Raw genomic sequence first — 17,699 nt, forward strand, 5'->3', positions numbered from 1 at the left:
GGCATTTCAAAACTGGTTTTAAATACTCATCAGGGCGCCAGGAAAAGGGGCTGGGGTGAGAACTTGTTACATGTGAATTTGGGGTTGGGGTGCCCTGAGAGAGAAGGGGACCCATCCATCAGGGCAGCTGGGGTGCCCCACCCCCCACCCTGGGACAAGGGAGCAGAGTAGAGGCCCTCTCTGGAGGGTCCCAGGGCCAACTGGGAGCCAGCCCTCCCTTCGAGGTAGATCATCGGGGAGGGAACGGAGGAGGGGCTCCCACGGTGGTGATGACAGGCAGTCACTTCCTTAGTGGTACTGCTGATAGCTGGGATAGCCTGGGGCTGGGGTACCCTCCTTAGGGGGCAGCTGGCTGGGGTCCTCCAGGAACGGGGGTGCTGGAGAGGAAAGAATCAGGTAAGGGTGAGAGGCGACACACAGGCAGAGCGTTTCACACCTCTCCCTAACCAGCACCTGCCAGGTACTCACCATTGCGGAACTGCTGGGCAGTGTAGCGAGTAAGGAGGATGCCAACACCCTCTATGAGGGCCAAGAGGATGCCCCCCATCATTGCTGAGCCCACCATGGCCAATGGGCCACCTGGGAGAGTGAAGAGGGAGGGAGAAAGAGGTGAGGGCAGGCAGAACAAGGCGGAAGGGGCTAGGGGCTGGGGGCCGGGGGCCCGGGGCACTCACTGCGGGCTGCCAGCACAGCCCCGGTCAATGCTCCGCTGGTGATGGAGTTCCAGGGATCTTCTTTCCCTCGCAGGCGCACTAGGCCGCAGTCGATGGTGGAGAACAGGCCCCCCCACACCGCGAAGCTACCTGCAGGGAGACCGAGGGCGAATCAGTGTTCCTGAGGAATCCCAAAAATCCACAGCTCAGGGTCTAGGGCCTTCCAAGGCCAGAACGCTCTGGCAATGAGTGGGGAGAAAAACCCAGACACAAAGGCAGAAAGAAAACTCCTGGGGGATATTCCCGGACTGCCCCTGTGGCTGCTCCTTTGTCAAGCGATCTCTAACTGCCACCGGCATTCCCCTCACCCCTGTAGGGGTCTGACAAGTGTTTACAAGCAGATTTATCTTTTGCGTAGCTTTTAACAGAGCAACTTTGATCTTCCTAACCATCACACCGAGGTGGACTTCTGATCTTGGTTTAAGGGAGACGAAAACAGGTTATGAAAGCCGGTTAACACTATGATAGTTAAAGTGTTTACTGAGGCTTTGCTGTGTGCCAGGACCTGTGCTAGGCACTGAATATTATTTGACTTCCGAAGTCTTAAATTTGTTAATATTATTAAAGTGCTTAGCAGAGCAACCAGCACTTAGTCAGTCCTCTGTAAATGATGTAAATGACGTAACTTACAAAACAATTTCGGTGGTTATTGCTATTATCATCCCCATGTTACTGATGAGGTTTGGAGAGGTGAAGCCACCAACTCAAGTCATGCATCGGGGAAGATCCGGGGCCTGGATTTAAACTCGGGAATCCACATTCCTGCCCCTCCATATTAAATTATTGGGAAATATCACTGTCCCGGCAGTCCCAGGCAGAGCTGGGGCTAGAATGTGGACCCCTCAATTTGCAGTCTAGAACCACAGGAGTGACCACCCCCAACTCTGCATCCCAACTTCTAGGTCTCTCCAAACCTCTCACCTCCAATCTGGGGGGCTCGGATCCTCACAGCGTTGACACTACCTCTCAATCGGTGCCGAATCCCCTGTGAAAAGTGAGGAGGCGGGGAGTCAGAACAGGAATGAGGCACCTGGCACACAGGGTTTCTATCTCTTAAGAGAGGAACCACGATGGGTCAGGGGTATCAGGAGTACAGACATGAAGCAGGGGCCAAGAACCTGGAGGCTGGGGAGCACACTAACATGGGTGTTCTCAGCCGTGAGATGAGAAGTTCTCATTCATTCAAGGATTACTAGCACCTGTGTGCCAGGCACCATGCTGTGATGCAGGGATGGTGAATGAGACAGGCCTAGCCCCTGCCCTCAGAGCTCACATTACAGTGGGAGACACAGATCCCCAGCAGAGGTACAGATCAACAAGATAGCTTCACACAGCAATACAGATCTTGGAGGAAATAGGATCAAGAGACATGATAATGACTGAGGGGTCAGGAAAGGACTCTAAAGGAGGCGGCATTTGTGCTGAGACCTTGAGGATGAGAACAGAAAATCTGGGCAAAGATCCAGGGAAGAGTTCCAGGGAGTTGAGGGGAGGGACAGGACTAGATATATAAATTGCAGAGACCTTGGCAAATGGATGGCATTTAAAGCCATGACGTTTGATAAGATCTTGGAAGAGGGTGGGCAGAGAGAGAGAAAGAGAGACAGAAAATTGATTAGGTTACATTAAAAGCATTTTCTTAGGCTGTACTCCTTCTGGTTAAACTCCTGTCACTTCCCTGTATCCAGGTAATCTGCCTCTGGGGAAAATCCCTCTGGCTTTGCACATACATTTAGGATTTGGTAAGGATGGTTTTGACAGCATGGCATTTCCACAGAGGAGCTCCAGTTGGGTGGTAGGGGCGAGGGACACAAGGCCATGTTTGCAATTCTCCCCAAACCACAGATCCTGGAGCCAGACCTGACACGCAGTAGGCTAGCAGGCACCATAATGAGTAAGTCAAGGCAGCTCCAAGCAGTTTTCAGCGCAGTATCCCATGTGGGCAGGGCAGGACCCCCGCACTACCCAGGGAAAGCCATGACTCACAACAGGGGCGTTGCGGAAGCCCTTGATGGCCTGGAACACTCCACCGCCGATGACACCCATAGTGAAGGCTCCACCGCAATCGTCCACAATTCGCCATGGGCTGCAAGCCGGAAGGGGAGGGTGGGGTTAAGTGAGCCCCTCTTCCCCCGCCATGTTGCATGGACTCTTTCCAAGTGGGAGAAGCCAAGTCACTCGAATGGGAAGCAGCGTTTCAGATAATATTACTTTCCCCCTCATTTCTTTAAGAAATGGTGCAAGAGGGGAAAAGCATTAGTCTTTGCCCTGTCCACCCCTTCCCTCGCAGCCAACCAAGGAATCCTCCAACTGCTTTCCTACTACCAAAGACTCAATGAACTGATACATGCGGAGTTGGCACGTTTAGATAAGCGTTGTGAAAGTGTTAATTTGCTAGTACTGTTATTAAAGCAGGACGGGGTCGCACTCCCATCTCCGACAATGAGCGCGTCCGACCAAACCCCGCCCTCTTCCCTCTTTTTTAACCGGCCCCAATTGGGAAAAACCAAGAGCAGAGGGTGGGGAGGATTCAGCTCGTCCACAATAGGCTCACCCAGGCCCCGCCCCATTCACTAAAGCGACCTGGGAAAAGCCACGCGTGGTAACCCTGGGGATTTCCGTTCGACAACCGCCACCACCCCCCGGCTGGAATGGATTCGGCCAGCGTGTCGCTTTCGGTTAACAAAGAGGGACTGGGGAGATACGGAGTCAGGGGAAACTTGGGAGTGGTTGGTCCTGCACCGCCTTCTCCAGGAACACGGCAGCGGCCCCTCTTAACGGAACCCAACTGAGAGGAACGAAGCGGAGGGGAGCGGAAGGAGACCACGAATGTCTAACCGTCTCCCGAGTCTGGGACGTGGCGCGGTGTGGCCGGCGCCTCCCCCGCCCGCCTCCCACAGCCGGCCGTGGCGCCGCAGCAACAGTCCCGGGGCCTGTGCCCATCGCCGTACCAAGGCTCCCGAGCGTACTCCTCCATGGCGCCGGCGTCCGGCCGCGCAGTCTGGCTAAACCCCGGCCGGCCACGCCCCCATTGTAAACGCACACAGGCGCTCGAGCGCTACACCTATTCCAGGCCAGCGATTGGGTCGCTTCCCGCCTGTCAGGCCAGGGCCGCGCTCTCATTGGCCATCTGTACCGCAGCCTCAGCGTCGCCCAGTTACTTCAAGCCTCGGGGAGGGAGGACCTCATTCCTTGCTTTGGGGGAAGGCAGGCGTGTGGTACTGGTGATCCTAGCCGCGACAAGAGAGAGGCGGCCGGTCTGACAGCCTTCCACTACTCTCGCGATTGCATTGGTAATGTCGGGGTGGGTGCATTTTTTGCAGCTGGAGGACCTGCTGCACTGTGCTCCCCCGTCCCAGCGCTTTGGTTCCTCCCACCCAGCAGTCTTTGGGGGACGTTGGGTGAGCCCATTCCTGGGGCGCGGGGGAACTGAGCTGGGCCTCTTCGGCGGTGGGCGGAGCCTGGGCCTGGGAGGGGAACTGGGTCCTGAACACCAGCCTCGAGGCGGGGGTCGGTGGGAGTTTGGGTAGCATTGCACCAATCTTCCACCTTTTCGCGCATAGGTTCCATCCAGCCCTCTATTGGTGCAGGTGGGTAAATGGGGGTCCAGATGAGTATATGCTGGGAGGAGGCGCTTGATTTTAGAATCGGGATTTGAATCCTCATCTGAGGTGGGTTTTTTTGTGTGCGTGTGCCTGTCCATCCGTCTGTCTCTAGGTCTGTCTGCTATCCACTATGCCGCTGCCTGTTGCGTTGCAAACCCGCTTGGCCAAGAGAGGCATTCTCAAACATCTGGAGCCCGGTGAGCGAGCTAAAAGCAGATGGGCCTACCATGTGCCAGGCTTGACAGGCACTTCGTTGTTGATGTCGCTGCTCCATACCTAGCATGGGCCTATTGCGCACCAATCAGTGGAGCGGCGGGCATTGTTAACAATATGGCTTCCTGACGTCCATTCCTACCGCGGGCGGGGGTGGGGTGGGGAATACATACTTTATGCTTAATATTGACAGCTAATGCCTTTTGGGGGGCCTATTATATGCCTCGTGCCATCCATCAAGCAATCCGCGAAAGTGATTACAAAGTATCCTACGGTAAGGATCGCTTACATTTTTTGTAGAAGGTAGCAGGATGCTGATACTTTGTTTTACCCTTTTGATTACATTATTTTAGACCTGTGGTGCCAGGCACGATGCTGGTGGTCTATGCCTTACCGTTCACCGTATCAATAGCTGACATGTATTTTGCGCCTAAGTGCTTGGCATACACATTATGGCTAACGGTAGAAAATAATGATAGGATCTATCATTTATGCCTACTGGCTGCTCCTGCTAATATTCACACCTCATTGTCAGTAATAGTAAAAGCTGGAGTCTTTTTTTTTTTTTTGCGTCTGTTTTGGGCTACAATGTGCTAGGCACTGGTAAGTACATCTTATTTTCACCTTATTGATAAATGCCATCTGTCACAAGCTACTCACACAGCCACGCATAGATCTTGTGGTTAATACTGATAATGATCATCGATAATTTATTTTAAGCCTATTGAGTGCTGATGGTATATACATGTTACTAACAATACTGATGATTATAGCCGACAGCTACTTTGGGCCTATTGTATGACGATGGGCAGTGTGCTGTTGCCGACATATACATTTCATTGTTAGTTCTATCCACAGCTGAAATCTGTGGTAGGCCTGCTGAGGGTCATCATGTACCGAGCTGACAACATACGCCTTATTTTACCAGTAGTCACTGACAGCTGCTGCAGGCCTGCTGTGTGTCAGGCCTAGGAACTAAATGGATTCAGAGCAGTGTTTGGATATATCCGTTGCCATCCAGACTTGCTGCTCAATATACAGAATCAGAAACCCCGTATTTGCTAAGCTTGGGAGCTGAATAGATTTGGACATATTTTCAGATAAACCCCTTACTGTTCAAACTCATTTTATCCAAATAGATTGGGATAGCATGGTGTCACATGCTTCCTGAACTCAGGAACTGGAGGATACATTTGTTTTGATGAATCCTTGTCTAAATTCTGAAACCAGATAGGTGTGGGTAAAGTATCAAATCTCAGATCTTATCCGAACCCAGAAATAGAACAGATTTAAGTAAGTTTTTTGGCACATCCCCTGATCTTCAGACACTTGGATTTGGAATGTGATATTCGCCACAGCAGGTGAGACCTGGTGCACACACAGACACACACGTGGTCCATGTGAATTTGAGTGTCTCTCCAGGCTCTTGAGAATCCCTCTGGTCCTTACTGCTTTCCTCCATCCCGCTATTCTGCCAGAACCAGAGGAAGAAATCATTGCCGAGGACTACGATGATGACCCTGTGGACTATGAGGCCACCCGGTTGGAGGGCCTGCCACCTAGCTGGTACAAGGTGTTTGACCCTTCCTGGTGAGCCTGGGGACCTGGGGGGGAGCTGACGTCTGACTTCACCTTTCCTGTGCTGTCCCTGGCCTTGGGGTAAATGGGGAACACAGGGAAGAGGTCTGGGGGTCCTCCCCCCTGGGGTCCTGACATGGGGCAGGTATTGGTAGAGACTGGGGAGACAGGAGTTGAGGCTACAAGGAGAGGACATCTGTGCTGACACTCTTTCCCTCCTCTTCTCTCCCCCTCCCTCCCCCTCCCCTCTCTCTCCCTCCCCCCCCTCCCTCCTTCCCTCCCACTGCCCCTCAGTGGGCTCCCTTACTACTGGAATGTGGACACAGATCTTGTGTCCTGGCTTTCCCCACACGACCCCAACTCCGTCGTTACCAAATCCGCCAAGAAGCTCAGGACCAGTAATGCAGGTGAGTTGGCAGATCCAAGGGCACCTCAAGTGGTTCTGTAGTTCTCAGGGGTCAGGTAAACGATAGTGGATCGGGAAGGGGCAGGTGAGACAGGCAGGTCCAACCCCAGGCGGGGGTGGGGGAGCGGTTTTGAAGGTGGAGGCTGCTGGGGACTGAGATGGAAGGAGGAAGGTCACTTTAAGGCTTTTGTGTCCCCAGATGCTGAGGAGAAGTTGGACCGGGGCCACGAGAAGTCGGACCGGGGCCACGAGAAGTCGGACCGGGGCCATGAGAAGTTGGACCGGGGCCACGAGAAGTCGGACCGGGGCCACGAGAAGTCGGACAGAGACCGAGAGCGTGGTTATGACAAAGTGGACAGAGAGAGAGAGCGCGACAGGGATCGGGATCGGGACCGTGGGTATGACAAGTCGGACCGGGAAGAGAGCAAAGAACGGCGCCATCATCGCCGGGAGGAGCTGGCTCCCTACCCGAAGAGCAAGAAGGGTAAGCTGAACAGCAGGGCCAGGACTCAGGTAAGGCAGGTGAGGCGCCACGGGCGAGCCACGTAAGGGAGGTCCTCACTTTGCTCACACCATCACCTGAACCTGGGGCCCGGGACAAGGTGCTGCAGACCACGGCAGCCATGCACTCCATTTCTTCTTGGGATGCGGGAAGTGTGGTGATCAGGGGCTCCTTGTGCCTCTACCGAGGACCTCACTCTGCCACCTATTTCCTCAGTGGCAAGCCGGAAGGATGAAGAGTTAGACCCCATGGACCCCAGCTCATACTCAGATGCACCCCGGTAAATGAGAACCCCTCATGAGCCCTTCTCTTTCCTCATGACTCCCTTGTGCTGATGACCGTTCCTTTTTTCCTATCTCCTTCCCCCATTTGTCACTTGGAGTGGGGTGGGGGGGGGAGCGGGGAGTGCCTACCACATCCCATATTCCCAACTCCTGACCCTATTTCCTAACCGCCGTCACCCCCAGGGGCACATGGTCAACAGGACTCCCCAAGCGGAATGAGGCCAAGACAGGCGCAGACACGACAGCAGCGGGGCCCCTCTTCCAGCAGCGCCCCTACCCATCCCCGGGGGCTGTGCTCCGGGCCAACGCTGAGGCCTCCCGAACCAAACAACAAGACTGAGCCTCCCTGCCACCCCACTGCCACCAGGGGTTTTTAATAAAAGCTTTTCATTGGATCGTGCCCATGAGGCCTGAGTGCTTCCTTCCCATGCGCTTTTGAGGCTTCCCAACCCAAGCTGGCAAGATGCGAAACACATTTTATTTGCAAAAACTCACCTAAGAAAGTGCGGGAGTGGTAGGGATATGGGGGCGACGGGGGCCGGAGGCCGAGAGGGGTCCTGTCCACACCCTCATTCCCAGAGTTTGGTTGTGTCACCCCTGTGTGGGAGCGAGGGGGTGGGGGGGCCAGGTTGGGGTTCAGTGTCTACCTCCCCCCACCCCTAATACTGATCAGAGTTTGGTCCTGGCTGGGCCAGGGCAAGAGGGGAGAAGGAGGCCAGGCCAGCGTCTTCGATCCCAGCGGCTATGAACCCTTCACCTTGGTGAGCAACCTGTGGTGGGAACGGGGAGGAAGAGAGAAACACAGACAGCTGGGGTGGGCTGGCAGGCGGGCATCCTGAGCAAGCGAGGGCGGCGGTTGTGAGGCTGGTAGTCCTGGGGTTAGTAACAGCGCCCACGCAGACAGTGAGTCCCTGGGGTCAGAAAGCTACACGCGGACTAAATAAATACAACATCTTTATTTGGCATTGGGTCTCCTGACATTTGTTCATTACAGTTCCTTAGAAAACAAACCAAAAAAATCAGAACAAATTGATCAAAAATAAAGATCCAACGACCCTATTTACAATAATAGAGCAAAGACAGCCCAGGCCTCTTCCGCGGGTGCGTGTGCGCACACACACACAAACGCATGCATGCACGCACACACATACACACACACACATCCTGGGAGACAGTTAAGGGGTTAATAAGCTTTGGGGAGTGCAGGGGGCAGGTTCCACATTTCAGCGATTTTAAGACACCCTCACCCTGTCACAGAGTCAGGGTGCCTCAGACAGCCAGTGCGTTATCAAGAGTGTGGTTGGCATCTTTACCCTCCCTCTTGCGATGTCTCGGAAAAGAACCCTGCATCCGCCATCTGACAGTGTCTTAGATTCAATGAGATTCAGCCACTCCAAGGACCTTCCCCCGCCTGCTTTCTCACACCCTGGATCATTAATTATCTGATTACACCACAAATTCCCAAACCACTAAAAAAAAACAGATGGCCCCTACCGCACCCTCCCCCGGAACAGGCGGATGCAAAACATCTCAGCGCCCGCTCCTGCCTCTCTCCCAGGGGTGCCCGCAAGAGGCCCGTTTTCAAGGGTCTCCCGTCAGGGAAGCTGCCCCAAGGCCACACACAAAAAAGACCCGAGCTGCTAACACCACCCATTGTGGTTGTGAGGGAGGCAAGAAGGCCTCAAGCTACAGGAAGCTGAACCCCACAGGCAGGCATCCGTCACTAAGAGAGCTGTAGGATTTTGTCCAATTTGTCCTTACGGAGGTGGAGGGACTGCTGGGAGGGGCTCTCCCAGGCATGGAAGACAGGACACCGCCAGCGCCAGTGGAGGGCAGGCAGGTGAAGAAAGGCCTTGACTGACAATACCACCAACCTGGTCCCCAAAGGGGTTGACTGCGGCAGAGAAGGCAGCTCTCAAAACCCCCTCCAGGGGAGGGGGGGCTCAGTCTGCGAGGAAGGGTTCGTGTGATGCCCCGCCCAGTCCCACGCCCCTCCAGAAGTCTCCATGACCTGGGAGAAAACACTCTTCCAATCCCAGAGGAGCCAGGCCCAGTGGCAGCTTAGGTCCCTGCAGATGCCCAACACCCTCCACCCAGTCCCCCTCCCTGTCACCCCCCACCGCCACCAGCCCTCACTTCACCAGCACTGACTTGGGCAGAAAGGGCTCCGTGCCGAGGTCTCCGCGATGGGAAGACAGCTTCGGTGGCGGTGGCTGCCCTGGAGGCTGCTGGTGAGGGCAGGGCCCAAAGGTGGAGGCGGAGGCTATGGCTTTGGTTGCACCTCGGGGAAGGCTGTAGAGGTAGACGGCACCGATGACCAGCCCAGCGCCCAGGGCAAACAACGGGTCCACGTGGAAGCCGAAGAGGCGGATGGAGGCAACAGTAGACAGCACGATGGACAGGGAGGTGGCAAAGCCCTTGAGGATGTTGTCGGCGTACTTGACGACAACAGCCACCAGCAGCCCACCAAAGGCCTGGTTGAGCACCACGCCCCAGACGGCAGGCGTGTACCCGAAAAAGAAGCCGCGGCGGGCCACAGCAGTGCCCTCGGCCCACCAGAGCCCCACCAGGCCCAGCGCCGTGCCGAAGAGGCCCAGCTGCAGGTTGCGCAGCCACACCGAGCCCGAGCTGCCCTTGAGGATCTTCTCGAAGTAGACGCCCGCGAAGCCTGAGGACAGGCACGAGGCCACGACGGCCGCCAGGCCTGCCCCGGGATTCTGATCCAGCGGCCGAGGGCTCCCGCCGCCGGCCTGCTGTGCCTGGACGATGGCGACGCCAGTGAAGAGCAGCAGCAGGGAGGCCCACTGCAGCCGCGAAAGGCTGCGGTTCAGCATGAGCACGGAGAACAGCGCCGTGGTCAGGATCTTCAGCTGGTACGTCACCTGCGTGCGGCATGCATGCGGAAGGCACTAAGGGCTGTCCCCTCCATGTGCCTGGTGGAGGGACAGGGCGGGGCGGGTGACAATAAAAATACCCAGTCCTCGGCCGCTGACTGGCAGGCCACTGAACAGCCCTGCGGTGCCTCCCAGAAAGTCCACAGCTCCACAAGGAAGTCCCTGGCCACACCCAAGTCCTTGTCCCAACCCCACTTTCTGGCTGTGTGATGAACAAAGCACTTGCCCCGTTTGGGCCCAGACATCACCATCTGTAAAACGCAGCTGTTGTCTGTGAACCAGCTCACGCAGCAGGTGAGTGAACGAGTGACAGGCTCTCTGACGAGGCCAGGGGGGCCTCGATAACTAGGTGCTGATGCAAGCAAATCAGCCATGGTGATGACGTCGGCAAACATTGACACAGTGCTCGCTGTGTGCTAGAGTGGGTCTGAGCACTTCACGTGAATCCATTCAGTGCTCTCACAGATGAAGTGGGCGCTATTGTAATGTCCGATGGAAAGATGAGAAAACTAAGGCACAGACAGGTTAAGTGACTTGCCCGAGATCACACAGCTGGGAAGTAGCAGAGGTGGGACTGGGACCCAGGGAGCCTGGACCCAGAATCCAGACTCTTTAACTATTTTCCAAGGCCGCCTGCAAACAGCCAAAAGCTCGCTTATTGCCAAGCAAGGGCTCTTCCCAGGTATTATTTCTTTTAGCCATCCCAGCATCCTGGTGAGGAGGCATTCCCATTCCCAATTCTCACAGATGCAGAAACGGAGGTTGAGGGAGAGCCAAGGACATTTCAAAGGTGACACAGCCCCAGCTCTTTGCAGCCCTCCCTCATCAGCCTCCTACCTCCCCGACCCCAGCTGGTTCCTCCGAGGCCATGCTGGGCATGGGGCTCACCTGGAAAGTGGCAGCTGGCAGGTTGGAGATGGCAACATACTGGAGGTTATTCTGCAAGGTGTAGATGAGAGAGGGCACCGCGAGCTTGAGTGTGTCCACATACTGCACCAGGACAGCCTCGTGGAGGAAGAGCACCAGGTGCTTCACGTTACCTGGGGTGTGTGGGGTGGGGGAGGACAGCCCTCCTTAGCACTGAAGATCCTCTGAGAGCCAGGACTGGGCCGGGTCCTGTGTCTCCCCACCATGCTCTGACTTCCTGAGGGCTCGAATGAGGTCTGTGCTGTTTCCCTACAGTACAACCACATCTCCAGCAGGCCTCTTGGCTAGCAGTTTCATGGACACCAAACAATCATTCTTAACTCTGCGTCTGAGGATCACAGACTGTATTCACTCAGCTTGCAGTCCACCTCCCTGGCAGGGCGGCCCATTCAGGGCAAGCACTCAATACCCGTCTATCCAAAGAAATCGTCAGCATGAACTAGCTTGTGAAGTAGACGGCTTAGGAGTATGAATGCAAGACTGTTGACCAGAGCGGAAGTCTGAGACTTGACTTTGACACTCATCCTAGCTCTTTAGTGGCCGGCAAGCTGCCTGAGGGCGGGGGCCATGTCTCCCTCCGCTGGGCCCTACAAACAATGACCCCGACAAACAATGATGTGGCTGCCCTTGCCACACGGAAGAGTGGAAGCTGGACTATTAAGCAGCCAAGTCTGGTCGGGACTGGCTCCCACCAATACATGAGAACCCCTTCCTGGAGAGTAAGGCCTCTGCAAAGCTCACCACACTTCTTTACAGTTCATCTTTTCAGTCTCAGCTGAGTGTTGTTCCTGTGTGAAAACCCCCACAACTACTGCACTGGGTTATCCCAGGAACTCGTGCTGACGGCTCGTTCACAAAACCCTGTCCTGGCCCTTCAGGGCAGTAATCCCGGGAGTAATTACCAATCTAGAACTCCCTTACCCCAATTCTCTGGGCCCAGGGGTTTGGGTGTTAGACATCTTCCAGGTGTCAGAAAAATACCACAGTAGACCTAGCAGGCCCATCACATAACATAGCCCACACACAGGGGGTTGGGCACCACAATCACACATACTCGTATTTCTGTGGCGACTTGTAAAAATGTTCACACCAAATATTAAATACACAGATATACAAATAGCCCGGCATCGGGTCAGGCCAAGTTTTACCACAAAACTAATTCAAGAAAAACAAAACAGAACATGGGGGTGGGGTTGAAATTGTGGATCTGAGGGGAAGGCCTGCAGTTTAAGCCTGTGGCTCTGCTTCTCCCCATCTAAAATATCAGCCCCCTGAGGGCAGGATGAAGCCTGCGCAGCTAACAGGGACGGCCGGGGCAGGGCCTGCCACAGTGAGCACTTGGAAGTGTTTCAGAATCAACTGAGAACAGAGCAGATGATGGACCTCGAGGGCACTATGCTAAGTGAAAGAAGTTAGACCAAGAAAGACAAATTATTTCACTGACTTGTGGAATCTAAAAAACAAAACAAACACCAACAAAAATAGAAAGAGACTCACAAGCTCCTAGAGAACTGGTAGTTGCAGGAGGGGAGGAGGGGTGGGAGATGGGCGAAGTAGGCGAAGGGGATTACGAGGTACAAAGTTCCAGTTATAAAAACAAATAAGTCACAGGGATGAGAAGTACAGCATAGGGAACACAGCCAATAATACGGTAATAACCCTGGATGGTGACAGATGGTGACTACACTTAGCACAGTGAGCACTGTGCCATGTAGAGAACTGTTGAGTCAGTATGTTGTACACCTGAGGCTAACACAGTATTACAGTTGACCGGTGAACAACACAGGAGTCGGGGCACCAACCCCTCCCAGAGTTAAAAATCTGCAGAGAACTTTTGATTCCCCCAACCCCCAAACTTAACTCTTAATAGCCCACTGTTGACTGGAAGCCTTACTGATAACATCTAACATTTTGCATGTTATATGTACCACATACTGTGTTCTTAAAGTGAGCTAGAGAAAGAAAATCATAAGGAAAATACATTGTCAGTACTGTATTTATTAGAAAAAAACCTGCATCTAAGTGGACCTGCACAGCTCAAACCTGTGTTGTTCAAGGGTAAACTGTATATGTCAACTATACTTCAACTTAAACAAAAAAAAAAAGAAAAGAAAAGAAAAGAAAGAAAGAAAAAACCAGAACGGGTGGGTTCCCAAACTGCTGCCTCCTAGGGCCCTGGAGCTAACGAGTGGGCAAGAACGTTTTCTTCAGCGTAAATACTGAGAGCGGAGCTGGAACATACATCCGTATCCTTTACAGAGGCAAGGCCTTTATTTATTTTTTTTGAAGATTTACTTATTTATTAGAGTGTGCGTGCACACAAGCAGGGGGATGGGCAGAGGGAAAGGGAGAAAATCTCAAGCGGACTTCCCGCTGCTGAGCACAGAGCCCAGTGTGCTCTGACATCATGACCTGAGCTGAAATCAAGAGTCAGATGCTCAACTGACTGAGCCACCCGGGCGCCCCGGCAAGGCCTTTGTAGAGAAACAACTGGCAACGTTTTAAAGCAGGCCTTTAGGGAGGTGTTGAAAAGAGCAGATAAATCCAACTTCTAGGAAATACAGAGGGTAGAAGAACATGTTAAATGATATCACAGGGAGGCAGCCAGCAAAATCCAGGCTGTCCAAACTCTTCAAGAAATTAACTGCAGACCACAAAAAGCTGGAGAGGAGCCCGGAGGTTAGCAGACTGAGAAGACGCCGACCAGCTGCAAGCCGCTGGCCTTGTATGCACCTGACTGAAACAAATTTCTGAAAACTTTTATGATATTTGAGAAACCACTACAAATGTGAACACTTGACTGGGTATTTGACTATTTTATTAACTTTAAAAACTATGGGTCATTTTTTGATGTATGATTTTTAGATACTGCAGTTGTTTTTTTAAAATGTACCAAAATATTTATTCAAGATAGTAAGGTGGTGGGGGTTTACGTCAAAATACTACTTACTTCATGTGGGACACACTGCAGTATAGTAAGGCGGGGGGTGGGTAGGTAGGCAGACATGTAGACTGGTAGTGAGTGGATAATCACTGATGCTGTTTAATGGCAGAGGGACCATGAGTTGACAACTGATGAATCTGGGTGATGGGTACATGGACATTTTATTATTTCATTATTCTCGAGCTTGTGTATGTTTAAAATGATCCATAATGCAAAGTCAAAGGGAAATCAATGAATCACCCTGTCAGGGTCACCTGCTACCTTGTGGGCACAGACTGTCTCACTCCTACAGTCCACACAGGCTAGCTTCTAGGGCGTTAGGGGTATTAACGTGTGGCTGTAGCTACTCATAGCTGGAGGGACAAGGCAGCTTAACTGCACTTACACACTCCCCAGACAGTTTTAGACACCGTGATACAGTGATATTCCCACAGCAAAACCTCCATGTGGGCATGGGTGTATACACACACACACACACACACACACACACACACACGTCCCACCGCTGACCCCAGTGCAGCCCCTCCCTTGCTGGCTCATACCCCTCTTCTGTGCGAAGAGCAGCAGCAGGCAGGTGAGACCTTTGAGCACTTCGGCCATGACCACAGCAGTGGTGGCAAAGAAGCGGTCCCCAGGCAGTGTGCGGGCGTAGCGGATGCTGAGGATGAGGGAGGCATTCTGGACCACCAGCACAGCTAGGGATATGTATTTGAGGCGCCGGTGAGCTGTGGGAAATGGAACGAGCAAGGGGGAAGAAGGGGTCAGAAGCTGCTGGGGCACAGCCACACCACCACCTTCCCCCTCACTCCTTTCTCAACCCAGATCCTCCTAGCCACTGCCACTTCCTCGCTCTGCTCTTCCTCCTCTATCCTGACCCAGGGAGGGTCCGACTCCCATCTACTTCTACTGCCTCGACAGGCAGGAAGAGCCCCAAAGGAAGAAGTGGGCCTCACCCTGTCCAGACCACACCCAGAATCCTTGCTGAGGTATCAGGAAATGACTGGAGCAGGTGCTGGACACACTCGGCCCCCTCTCTGCCTCCTCTGTGTGAGAAGCAACTCACCCCAAGACAGAATACCAATCACATTCTCAACATTTATTGCGTGCTGACCGTCTGCCTATCGCTGGGATAAAGGATTGATGTGGATTATCTCAGCAGACCCCTATGTTGCTCTGATCTCTGAGTGAGTTACAAGGATTCCATTATGTGGGTGAGCAACCCAAAGATTTATATGAAACGATGCTTCTATTTAATGAGGGGCTGTCTTTTGTAAAGAATGATACCTCATCACAGGGAATGAGACCACTACATAAGGCATGTCCACCCCCTAAAGAACGGTCTTTCTCCCATCTAAGATATTATGCCATCCCCTAACACTAAGAATGGTCTCTCCAACTCCTACCTTCTATGACCACCAGAGCCCCTCTGAAACAGAATGGTTTCACAAACTTAAGAAATAATTCCTCCACAGTCCCTAGGATTGAACCCCCTATAATAAATGGTTACTGCACCAAGAATGGTCTGCTTCCCTCGAGGACATAAGGATGTTTCCCTATACTCCACATGGTCCAGTCATCCTCCCACCACCGAACCTCCCCTACCTCCAGCCAAGGAATCATTCCTTGTTCTACTCACACTCACAACAAACTCTCCCCGCTATAAAGAAGGGCTCCGCAGCCTTAGAACATCTTTTCTCTGCCATGTAAGGAAAGACCCTCCCACTCCAACATACAATGAACTCTACCACCATTAGGAAGGGACCCCCCCCCCAGAACGGTCTTATCTCCTTATAACGGACATCCCAATCCTCAAAATGGACCCTCTAAGTCGGGTAAGGAAGGACCCGCCCCACCCTAATTCACAACAGCCCCTATCCCTTTTTAAGGAAGAAACCACCACCCTCAGAATAGCCTCTCTCTCTTTTTTAAGGAAGAACTTTCCCACCCTCAGAATGCTCTCTCCCTTCTCTAAGGACGGACCCCTCACATACTCAGAACGGTCTTAGTGGTCTTAGCCTCTCCCAAAGGCAATAACCCCCCAGACTCAGAATGATCTCCACTCTCCATCTGCGGAAGGGACCTCCCCCATCACCCTCAGAACGGTCTCTTCCCTGCCTTCCAACACACTCACGGAGAGCCGTTCCGTCCTCCCTCCCCCACACCACCCCCGCCACACACACATAGATCAGTCCATACGGGATGCTCTCTCTCGCTTGAATGAGGAACCTTCCTGAACCCCACAGCGATCCCGACTCTCGCCCGGCCGCCACCTGCTTGGACACAGCCTGTCTCACCCGCACTCGCGGTTCCAGGCTCCAACGCCCCCGCGGAGACCGCCCCTGGCCCAGCCGCCGCGGTGGAACCGCCAGACCCAACCGCTGCCATGTTGGCATCTGCCTGGCCCGTCCCCTCGGCAACAGCAGGGCACTTCCGTGTCCGTCAGTTCCGCTTCCTGGCCTCCGGGGTAGGATGTGGGGCGAGTGAAGGGTTGGCCAGAGCGGTGGCTTTCCTTGTCCGCTCCTGACAGTGAACTTAAGATCGCGGCCTTGGGATTTCCAGATTCCGTCGAAATGGGGAGACCCAACGCGCGGCCGACTCAGCCTCTTGCCATCTCTACAGAGCCTCATTGGTTCATTCCCGTTACTAGACCCGCCTTCGTCTTCATTGATCCCGCTTTCCAGATCACCCACCCATCGTGTGTCCTTCTCTCATTGGTTCGACTGATCCTCTTCTATCCCGGCTCTTCATTGGCACCTTCTACGGATGATCCCGCCCTTTCCGCACCAAAACTCCTGGGTACCTTCGTGGTTGGACTGAAGTTCTTCTTTACCCCACCTCCCGGCGAGGCCCTGCCCCCTGGAGAGCCCGCAGGCGTCTGGGAGGAAAATGACACTGAGGGGGCGGGGCAGGTGAGGGTCAGGCGGGTAAACTAGCCGTTAAAAGCAGAGCAGTTGAGGCCGTACAAGTGAGAAGGCGTTGGGGAGGTGAGACCCGAGAGCAGGGAGGTTAAGCGAGCCCGTGTTGAAGAGGGAAAGGAGTGCGAAGAGAACAGGTAAGCCATCAGGTGAGAGGCTTTCAGGTTAGCTTTTGAAAGCGGGGCAAGAGAGGGTACGTCAAGAGGTGAGGAATGAGAGATGAGAGGGATGAACAAAAGAGCAAGGGAGAGGTGAAAAAGGTAGGGGCAAAACGCGTGACTTACACCCTAGATGTTATTAGGAAACAAGGAAGGGCTGGGAAGGTTTTTGTCAGTGCCCAACCCCGGCCCTCCCTCACCGGTGCCCTGCAAGGCCTTTTCTTCCATGGGAGGAGGGCTTTATTTCCTCCCCCGGGGTTGGGGGGAGGCAGTTTTCTCCGGCCGAGCAAGACCTCTTTGACTGGGGATATGTCCCAAACATTTAGTGCCTACAGTATCTCCAACAGAGCCCTTCTGCACATCCTGGGAGCCACATAAGAGCTGGAATGGGGGAAATCAAGTTTTTCTTTGTGGTCCTGCTTAGAGGAACCCATGAAAGAGCTTTAGGACAGTACCAAAGGGCTAAGTCTTCCCAAGAGCAGAGGAGAGATCCAGCCCACCTCCCTCTTGGCTCAGCATACAGTAGATGCTCCATAATTGCCTCACTGCATCTACAAATG

The 17,699-nt window shown here is 53.7% G+C and overlaps 3 protein-coding genes across 10 annotated transcripts; 1 reads left to right on the forward strand and 2 right to left on the reverse strand.

Annotated features, from left to right (window-relative positions):
- On the reverse strand, nucleotides 1-3,801 carry TIMM17B (translocase of inner mitochondrial membrane 17B). Its single transcript, XM_002917760.4, has 6 exons — nucleotides 3,665-3,801; nucleotides 2,700-2,799; nucleotides 1,635-1,698; nucleotides 675-803; nucleotides 469-579; nucleotides 1-377 (listed from the first exon to the last, which is right to left on the reverse strand). The coding sequence occupies exons 1-6, from the start codon at nucleotides 3,688-3,690 to the stop codon at nucleotides 289-291; spliced, it is 519 nt and encodes a 172-aa protein (XP_002917806.1). The 5' UTR covers nucleotides 3,691-3,801; the 3' UTR covers nucleotides 1-288.
- Nucleotides 3,802-3,873: 72 nt separating this feature from the next.
- PQBP1 (polyglutamine binding protein 1) lies at nucleotides 3,874-7,703 on the forward strand. Of its 7 annotated transcripts, none has more exons than XM_011223093.3 (7): nucleotides 3,874-4,006; nucleotides 4,431-4,515; nucleotides 6,010-6,121; nucleotides 6,404-6,516; nucleotides 6,715-6,999; nucleotides 7,234-7,297; nucleotides 7,485-7,703. In XM_011223093.3, exons 2-7 carry the CDS (start codon nucleotides 4,449-4,451, stop codon nucleotides 7,639-7,641), a joined length of 798 nt encoding a protein of 265 aa, XP_011221395.2. In that variant the 5' UTR covers nucleotides 3,874-4,006; nucleotides 4,431-4,448; the 3' UTR covers nucleotides 7,642-7,703. The 7 variants fall into 7 exon arrangements, with proteins under 7 accessions (XP_011221395.2, XP_034505089.1, XP_034505091.1 ...); XM_034649198.1 differs by having other exon boundaries at nucleotides 3,956-4,006; nucleotides 6,010-6,104; XM_034649199.1 differs by lacking the exon at nucleotides 3,874-4,006 and adding an exon at nucleotides 4,083-4,303 and having other exon boundaries at nucleotides 6,436-6,516.
- Nucleotides 7,704-7,808: 105 nt separating this feature from the next.
- On the reverse strand, nucleotides 7,809-17,690 carry SLC35A2 (solute carrier family 35 member A2). Of its 2 annotated transcripts, none has more exons than XM_034649195.1 (5): nucleotides 16,361-17,690; nucleotides 14,609-14,791; nucleotides 11,084-11,235; nucleotides 9,453-9,593; nucleotides 7,809-8,071 (listed from the first exon to the last, which is right to left on the reverse strand). In XM_034649195.1, the coding sequence occupies exons 1-5, from the start codon at nucleotides 16,449-16,451 to the stop codon at nucleotides 7,961-7,963; spliced, it is 678 nt and encodes a 225-aa protein (XP_034505086.1). In that variant the 5' UTR covers nucleotides 16,452-17,690; the 3' UTR covers nucleotides 7,809-7,960. The 2 variants fall into 2 exon arrangements, with proteins under 2 accessions (XP_034505086.1, XP_002917803.4); XM_002917757.4 differs by having other exon boundaries at nucleotides 7,826-8,071; nucleotides 9,453-10,183.
- Nucleotides 17,691-17,699: the final 9 nt, after the last annotated feature.

This window comes from Ailuropoda melanoleuca, chromosome X (genome assembly GCF_002007445.2).
Source record: "Ailuropoda melanoleuca isolate Jingjing chromosome X, ASM200744v2, whole genome shotgun sequence".
In the NCBI taxonomy this organism is placed as follows: domain Eukaryota; kingdom Metazoa; phylum Chordata; class Mammalia; order Carnivora; family Ursidae; genus Ailuropoda; species Ailuropoda melanoleuca.

Excerpts from the sequence above, each read along its gene's own strand:
- TIMM17B (XM_002917760.4), bottom strand. The coding sequence starts at position 3,690 with ATGGAGGAGTACGCTCGGGAGCCTTG. Across the intron at positions 2,800-3,664 it reads GAGTACGCTCGGGAGCCTTG|CCCATGGCGAATTGTGGACG; the intron begins GTACGGCGATGG and ends TCCGGCTTGCAG. Across the intron at positions 580-674 it reads GGCTGTGCTGGCAGCCCGCA|GTGGCCCATTGGCCATGGTG; the intron begins GTGAGTGCCCCG and ends TCACTCTCCCAG.
- PQBP1 (XM_011223093.3), top strand. The coding sequence starts at position 4,449 with ATGCCGCTGCCTGTTGCGTTGCAAACCCGCTTGGCCAAGAGAGGCATT. Across the intron at positions 6,517-6,714 it reads GCTCAGGACCAGTAATGCAG|ATGCTGAGGAGAAGTTGGAC; the intron begins GTGAGTTGGCAG and ends TTGTGTCCCCAG. Across the intron at positions 7,298-7,484 it reads TCATACTCAGATGCACCCCG|GGGCACATGGTCAACAGGAC; the intron begins GTAAATGAGAAC and ends CGTCACCCCCAG.
- SLC35A2 (XM_002917757.4), bottom strand. The coding sequence starts at position 16,451 with ATGGCAGCGGTTGGGTCTGGCGGTTCCACCGCGGCGGCTGGGCCAGGG. Across the intron at positions 11,236-14,608 it reads GCTCTTCGCACAGAAGAGGG|GTAACGTGAAGCACCTGGTG; the intron begins GTATGAGCCAGC and ends CACACACCCCAG. Across the intron at positions 8,072-9,452 it reads ACGGAGCCCTTTCTGCCCAA|GTTGCTCACCAAGGTGAAGG; the intron begins GTCAGTGCTGGT and ends TTCCCACCACAG.